At 42.7% G+C, this 8,525-nt stretch overlaps 1 protein-coding gene across 2 annotated transcripts in view; it reads right to left on the reverse strand.

Annotated features, from left to right (window-relative positions):
* Kyat3 (kynurenine aminotransferase 3) overlaps window positions 1-8,509 on the reverse strand; it is a 44,341-nt gene extending 35,832 nt beyond the window's left edge. The window contains exons 1-2 of one of the 2 annotated variants that reach the window (XM_087897488.1): window positions 8,350-8,509; window positions 4,733-4,832 (exon numbers count right to left, since the gene is read on the reverse strand). In XM_087897488.1, the coding sequence (XP_087753614.1) occupies window positions 4,733-4,831 (99 nt within the window). In that variant the 5' untranslated portion in view covers window position 4,832; window positions 8,350-8,509. Of the gene's footprint in view, window positions 1-4,728; window positions 4,833-8,349 lie in introns of those variants that run through there. The other variant, XM_087897489.1, reaches the window with a different exon arrangement.
* Window positions 8,510-8,525: the final 16 nt, after the last annotated feature.

The raw sequence follows: 8,525 nt of genomic DNA on the forward strand, positions 1-8,525 counted from the left end.
TTTTGAAGCCCACAGTGATGACACTTAGGACTCCCTTCACTTCTCAATAGTAATACTACCTCTTAAATGCCTCATTTATTTATTTATTTAATAAAATTTTAATACTTATTTATTATGTATATAATATTCTTTCTGCGTGTATGCCTGAAGGCCAGAAGAGGGCGCCAGACCTCATTGCAGATGGTTGTGAGCCACCATGTGGTTGCTGGGAATTGAACTCCGGACCTTTGGAAAAGCAGGCAATGCTCTTAACCTCTGAGCCATCTCTCCAGCCCCTTAAATGTTTAAGACACACTAGGAACACTATACTGGAATACTATACCACCCCCAACCTATGCCGTGGTTTCTTTTGTGAAGTTCTTGGCTGTCACTCAGGTTTCTGTGAAATCTGGGACTCTCAGGATGACACTGGGACATTATTAAGGGCAGAGGATTCCCCCAGCACATCAGATGCCATCGACAATCTAAAGCTACCAGAGCTTAGTTGCATGAGACACAGACTAAATCCACATCCCCTTTAATATGAAAAGGAATGAAATGAAGGGCTCATGCTACCGGAGAAAGGGAAAAGGAAAGTTGCTACCTTCAGCTCACAGGTGACAGAGGGGAACTTGAACCCCACAGGATTTTGCTTCGTTTCTACTTCCTGTCACATGAGACTAAATGCAGTCACACTTCCCAAATTCACTGTCATAGAAGGACGGAAAATAGGAGCACTCAAATCTGTCTCTAAAGCACATTAGGCCTCACAATTATACGGGAAATGAGAATTAAAATCACATGACACCAAGACGTACCCATTAAGATGCTTAGGTACTAAGTGTTGTTGGCAGAGACAGAGGGCAACTGGAATAGTGCTGAACCCTGGTGGGAAAAATAAAGGGGCCCAGGCAGTCTGAGAAATGGCTTGGCAGTGACCTAAAAACTAAAAATATTGTAAATATAATTAAAGGCGATTAAAAATCAGCCATATAGCTCACTGTGAGGTGTTTACAAGAGAATGAAAACATACATTTCTACAATCAATGGCTTTTTACAAGTGTCCTTGGCAAGTTTATTCACAGATGCCCAAACCTAGAAACAATACAAAGGCCTATCAAAGGGGAACAAAATAAAAGCAAACAGGCACATCCACATACTGAGCTAGCATGCAATAACAAGGAGAAAGGATTCACAGATATGTTACACTTAAAGTCATTGTATGCATAAAAAATATAAGCAAATGGCTTATATCTCAGTGGAAGAGCAATGGCTTAGTGTCTGCAAGGCTCTGGGTTCAATTCCTAGCACCACAAGGTAAGGCCACAGAGAGACATGGAGAATGTTTTAAGGGTGGTGGAGATGCTGTGTGGTTGCTGAGGCAGGGACTCCATTGTATATCCTTCCAGCAAATAAAAGATCACCGAGTTCTCATGCTAAAGCTCTGGGTTGTTGTATCTAGATAGAACGGATTTGAAAAGGTTGTCAGGGTCTTCTAAAATGATGCCTCTTTTCTCTCTCTGTAAAAAAAAAAATGTTTCTCAAGCAAACACTAGCAAGATTATGTCACAGATTTGAGTTCTTCCAAGGTACTATCTGCAAATTCAGGAAACCAGATGGATTGCTTTATTTAGCCACTAGATGGCAGCAAAACCACAGACTGCTCCAGCAATAATGGAAAAACTGAATGTAAAATTCAGGGGGACATCTGAATTAAGATTTAAGAATGAGGCGATTATACCTGATGCAGAGGTGTGTGATTTAATTGAAACTTTTAAGCACTACATACTTAGCTTCTCTATCTTATACAGAATTATTTCTAAACTGGATTTGGGGGCTCATTCCTGTAATCTGACAGTTTATCAATACAAATTTGATGTTAGCCTGGTCTACCGACCACGTTTCAGACCAGTTTGGGCTACACAGTGAGGCCTTCTTTCTAACAACAAATAAGTAGACAGATGGGCATGGTAATGCATACCTCTACCCTAAGAACTTGAGAAGTAGAGGCAGGAGGATCAGTTCGGGGCCAGTCCCAGCTACCAGCAAGTTCTAGGTCAGCCTAGGGTACATGAAACCCTGTCTGAAAATCAAAGAAAACAAAACCACCAGCCAACAACTAAAATGTGTTCGATATCTGTTGACTGAGCAAGTGAGTGATCCTTAGGAAGGACTCTCGACTCTGAGAGACCATACTGGAGGAAAACCTTACACCCCAGCAGGAAGTGAGGCACTGGCCACAATAGACCTCACAGGGCTGATCCTAGGAGGGCAGGGAGTGTGAGCTGTTTTGGACATTCTAAATGGAATGCCAACATCTATCAAAGTCTGTTTCTGAAATGTTGACTGACTTCAACCTGTAGAAAAAGCAGTTTGCCTTTATTTGCACCAATTCATTTACTTCGTATGAAATTGTGCTAGTTGGTTTCTTTGAGCTATCATAGCTGAGGATACAGCTAAGCCGTGGAGGGATTCCCCTGCAAGTATGAGGTGGTAGGTCCCATCCCCAGTTTCAAAAAAACTGAAATAAGTGGGGGAAGGGATCCATCCTGGCATGGTATGTGGTAACACAAACTTTTCACCCCAGTGTTTACAGGTAACCTCAGTCTTGCCTAACACCCACATGGCTATTAGACAAGACTCCTGGACTACACCCCTAACCTGGGCGGCCCCCAGCTTCTACCAACCCTGAAGCTAACAATGAGGCAGCATATGAATTCTATAGAGAATCAAAATTACGTGTTGGTTTTCTCATCTTGATGTAGTGATGATATGCTGGGTGAATATACTGATTAATGACTATAGAAGTTTGCACAACCTTTCTCCAATGGAACAAATTCAGGGCAGCTTGAATCTATTCAGGGGCCCTTCACGATCACTCATATTTGACTCAGGATTAACCATTTTCTCATTCCTCCCTCTATCTTTTTCCTTGCTCTCTCTCTCTCTCTCTCTCTCTCTCTCTCTCTCTCTCTCTCTCTCTCTCCCTCCCTCGCCAGTTCTGGTCCTAAACTCTAGATTCAAGTGATTTTCCTGACTCAGAGTTGGGGTAGCTGGAACTTTTTTTTTTAAAGATTTTATTTATTTATTATGTATATGGAGTCTGCCTGCATGTATGCCTGTGGGTCAGAAGACGGCACTAGATCTCATTACAGATGGTTGGGAGTCACCATGTGGTTGCAGGGAATTGAACGTAGATCTCTGGAAGAGCAGCCTGTGTTCTTAACTGCTAAGCCATCTCTCCAGCCCCCCAGTTGGAACTATTGATATCTTCTATCTTCCGATTTCTAGTGACTACAGTTTATGGAAACAGCCTGGCTGGCACAGGCTCTCTCTGATACCCTGAACTACCCACTGCTGCTTTTCAAACACCACTCAGGCTGCTTTTTCAACTTCCAACAGGAAGAACAGTTATCTCCTTATCTGCCTGACAATTTAAGGTTTCTCCTAATGTATGTGTTTGTGTGTGTGTGTGTGTGTGTGTGTGTGTGTGTGTGTGTGTGCTGTGTTTGTGTGTGTCTCCCTGCATGCAGTTTCCTGCAGAGATTAGAAAAGGATGTGTAAGATCCCTGGTGGGTTATAGACAGTTGTGAATGGTCTGATTTGGGAACTGAATTCTTAGCCCTCTGCAAAGGCAGCAAGTGCTCCTAAGGCTGAAATCTCCTCTCCAGACCCTCCCCCAACCTTGTTGTGATTTTTAATGCAAAGCCTCTGATGAATTGTGGGAATGTTTTGTGACAGGGACAGTCCTTAAAATGGCAGTTGTTAAAAATTAAGCCTAGAGTCAACATGTAATTCAGTCATCCCATTGCTTGGGGGTACTGTTGCTGGTGGTGGTGGTGGTGAATTGTATGTCAAGTAGTCAGCAGGTTTTAAAAATGCCCTGTTGGTGATTCTTGCCTGAGATGTAGATGAGAATCATTTAGACACATGTTTTTTCCTTAAGAATAGTCCAGATTTAAGGATCAGCATATCTTTGTGTGAGTCCTACATGTAATAGTACATGTAATCTAACAAACACACACACTTTTTTTGTTCTTGTTTATTTTTTGAGGCAGGGTCTCTTTATGTAGCCTCTGATTGTCCTGGAACTCTCTGGGTAAATCAGGCTGACCTTGAACTCACAGAGATCCACCGGTCTCTGCCTCCCAAGAGTCAGGATTAAAGACAGTACTGCCACTACACCCAGCTCATACCTTTAGTATCATGGTTTTGTATAATCACATTGGGCGACCACCATCACTTGGACCTCAGTCATCTTTTATGTATGGGGGAAGGGAAATTCAAGATGCTCATGAGGTAGAAGTCATAAGATTTGAAAGTCAATTATACATTAGAACTTTTAAAATTGACATAGTAAGGGTTGGGAGGCTGGAATGAGGGCGAACAGCATCACGCGCCTAACATTCTACCATTTTTGGCTCATGAAAAGGACAATTGGAGAAAACTCAGCCTGATACCAAACGCTCACATTCACATGAGAGTAGGAATTTGATAATGCCATGATTCCACAGCCCTTTTCTTTTCATTTATCACTGAGTGATTTCAAAATAGGTCCTGGACCTTACCTCATAATACCCCTACTTAATTGGTGTATATCCTTGACAAACAACCATAATGCCATTACTGTTCAGCTGGAACCTCAGCTCGCCCCGGCGTGATCCAGAAAAGCTCCATTTCTGTCTCTCTCTCCAAACCCCGACATGAGAAAATACACACAATAATTTGCCCGTCTGTGATAAGCAATACCTACGGCAGAAGTGGAGAGTTCAAGGACGTTTGAAGAATAAACTGTCTTTAGATGCTTTGCTCGGCTGCCAAGGGAAGAGAGTCTCCTCTGAGCCAAAAACATGCTAGAGAAGAGAAACAATGAAAACGGAGTCATGTGTGAGTCACGTGCCAGTTACGTCACCACCAGTCACCCGGAAGCGGAACACAGGTTTATGTAAATATAAACACAGTAAAAGCTTTAAAACTGCACTTATTTATTGTTAGGTGTGTGTGTGTGTGTGTGTGTGTGTGTGTGTGCATGTACACGTGCGTGCTTGCATGTGTGTGAGTGTGGGGCTCACAGGAGAGATCCAGCTTAGTCTGTCAAGCTTGGCAGCAAGCATATATACCTGATGAGCCATCTCACCAGTGTAGAACACATTTCTGACAATTCAACTAACTTCCTTTCCTCCCTTCCTTTAGGATTCTTGTTCTATTCTATTTTATTAATTTCTGGAATCATCCTAATGCTATTCTTTTGTATAAAAATATACACTGTAAAGTAAATATGCAAGTGATTAGAATAAAGATGGGGCCGCTTGTGTCAACCAGAACAAAATTACGTATAATTGTCCTGGAGAGATGGCTCAGTGGTTAAGAGCACTGACTGCTCTTCCAGAGGTCCTGAGTTCAATTCCCAGCAACCATATGGTGGCTCACAACCACAGGTAATAAGAACTTGTGCCAACAACTTCTGTCTGCAGGGATACATGCAGGCAGATCGTTGTATACATAATAAATAAATAAATCTTTAAAAATTTTATAATAATTATATAATAATATAATAAGCAGGGAGGTGATCAAGCTACAGTTGTTACAGATTTGTGTCTGATACCAGTTAGCATAAAAGACTACCACAGGCTGACAGAGAGGACACTGCAGTCTTACATACAAGCAACAGAGTGTTCAACTTGGGACCAAGGTAATGCCAAAGGATTTGCAGGTGGATTTATTTATTGAGACCATTGACTCCTCAGTAGTGACATGGAGACCTATTATTAATTATGCAAGCTTGGGCAACATCTTAGGCTTGTTTCTAAGTAGCTCCTTTTAACTTAAAATAATCCACCTTTTAGTCTACAATCCTTTTCGTGGCTCGGTTACCTTTACTTTGTAACGCTCATGCTGCCTGCTCTGTGTCTTGGCGTCCCTGCCCTTCTTCTTGCCAGCATCCTCTGTGGCTAGAAATCCTGCCTAGCTATTGGATGTTCAGTTTTTTATTAAACCATAATAACACTGTGACATATTTCACACAGTGTAAAGGAATAGTCCACAACAAGAATTAGTGCTTCAGAGTATTTTATGCAATCCTTCTTGGGGTTGTGTGTTTTTTTTTTTTAAACTTCCCCGTGTGTGCTGAGCATGGTGTTGTATATCTGTAATCCCAGCATTCCTAAGAGTTAGGCAGGAGGGTCATATGCTTGTGGCTAGCCTGGGCTACATAGCAAGCCTGTTTAAAAACACTGAGTGACTGGAATACAGCTCAGTTGTAGGGTGCTTGCCTAGCATGGGCAAGGTCCTGTGTTTAATCCCAGCACCATATATATATATAGATATATATATAGATATATCTATATATATATCTATATATCTATATATATCTATATATATATCCCTAAAGATACCTTCCCTTGATTCCCTGTTTGAATATGAATATGTTGGTAGCTTTCTATGGCACTGCATTTCCCTTGTGGGGCTCTTCTATTCCCAAATAAACACTAATGCTCTTTTGAGAAATTTTCTCAGACCCACTGATGTTTTATTGAGATCGACAATGCTTAAATCATTTAAAACTGGAGAGCAATAAAGATATTCTAAATTAAATATAAAGCTTTTAGGCCAGATGTGGTGGTGCACACCTTTAATCCCAGCTTTCCTATTCGTTTTTAATTTTTGAGATATGGTCTCATATAGCCCAGCCGTCCTCAAACTTCGTAGTTGAGGACGACCTTAAACTCCTTATCCTCTGGCCTTCACCTTCCATGTGGGATAACAGGCCTGTACCATGACCTCAAGATGGCTTCTGTTGTTTAAATAAATGTGGTTTTGCTCCAACGCAATTAGCTCTGTATATTGATATTCACCAATAGACTAAATAAACCGTTGAATTCAGATGTCAAGAAGTTGGAGGTTATTCTCTAAGCATGAGGTTTTGGGAAGAAAACTAGAAGACTGTCGATCAGTGACCCCGCCCAATCACTGTACACAGTTATAAAATCTGATCCATATGATCAGCAGAAAAATCAAATTGCCATTTTATCATCTCTAGAGCAGACTGATTCCAAAGGAAGACTGTGAACAATCTAGAGATTCAAGGTGAATTATTGAAGGCAAAATGCAAATCCCAAAGGTAGGCAAAGCATTCGAACTCAGTTTAGAAATATTTAACGTTCAGCGCTCTGGACTTACCTTTCTAACTCCCCTGTTACACACCTGTCCCATATGAGTTACACATATATAAAGAATGGTTAGAGTTTAGTGAATTTGATGAAGTCCAGAATCTTCCTGCAAGTTCAGGAAAGATTATTCCAGACACCCCTAAAAGGGCGTGCTAATGAGTGGGTACCAGTTTGCTTTCACCACACACCATACCTGCTAGTTGGCTTTCAGAATGTTTATAAAGTTCACTAATTGCAACATAGGCAAGTGGACAAGATCCTGGCTTGAAAAGTCCACAGAGCCGGATATGACAGGAAGCACAGAAAAATTTAAAGTTTATCAGCATGAGTTAAGAGGCACCATTGAAAAGTGGTTTGAACGATCTGGAGGAAGTGGGATTCATGCGATCACAAAGTGTTCCCAAGAGAAGCTGTGTGGCCGTTCGATGCTGGAGTTGGGATACAGCACACTGGCAAAAACTTTAACAGATTTAAATCCGACTGGCTGCGCTGCGAGCAAGCTTCCTATGTGTCACCGACCCATCATGTGGTGCTGAGGAGCCCTCAGGTGGAACGTGGAACGGAGGGGGCACCAAATAGTGGCTTGAGGCTCAGGTCTGCAGGAATGCTCGGCCTTCAGATATGACTGATGAGGTTGTTTTTATCTTTGAAATGCTTGGGAAAGATAGACTCCTTCGGGTTTAGCTGCTTTAGTTTCCCTTTTCAACCTTGAACTCTACTGGGGAGGTAGTTCAATTAGTAGGGTGCTTACCTGTCCCTGGCAAAGCCCTAGGTTCTAACCCAGGCATCGAATAAAACCAGCAGTGGTGTAGTTCTATCACGGGAGAGGAGAAGACAGAAGGATAAAAAGTGTAAGGTCGCCCTCTGCTACATAATTACTTCAAGAACAGGAGACTGCCTCAAAAAACAAAACTCTATCAAGGATGAGCTGCAGTCAGTGTTATCCTTTCACGAATGCGTTCTAAATACATCAGTTTACACAACCAGGAGTAAAAGAGACAAGAGAGGATTGGGGTCGAGTTATCTCGGAGCCCTTCTTTCTCCAAAGACCACTGTATCAACCCTAAAGTTAATCCCACAGTCTCCACTGCGGTCGGACCGGGAGCTTCTACAGCCCGCCTTTCTCCCTATGGTTCCCCGCTCCGCAAACTCCACACTCCCCGGGCCGTGTCACCGTGCACCACGTCCCGCGCCCACTCACCTCGATCCCCGGGTTCGAATGCGACCCTGACCTCAGTTCGGAGGTCGTGAAGTGGTGCGGGGGGGGGCGGGTCCCGGAGAAATTCACTTTGGGTTCCAGCCGCAGCAGGGTGCAGCAGGGACCCTTGTGGAGGGTGAAGGGGGGCAGGGTGGAGGCGGCGCCTGTCTCTGGCTGGG

The sequence above is a fragment of the Myodes glareolus genome, chromosome 17 (assembly GCF_982192425.1).
Source record: "Myodes glareolus chromosome 17, mMyoGla1.1, whole genome shotgun sequence".
Lineage (NCBI taxonomy): Eukaryota > Metazoa > Chordata > Mammalia > Rodentia > Cricetidae > Myodes > Myodes glareolus.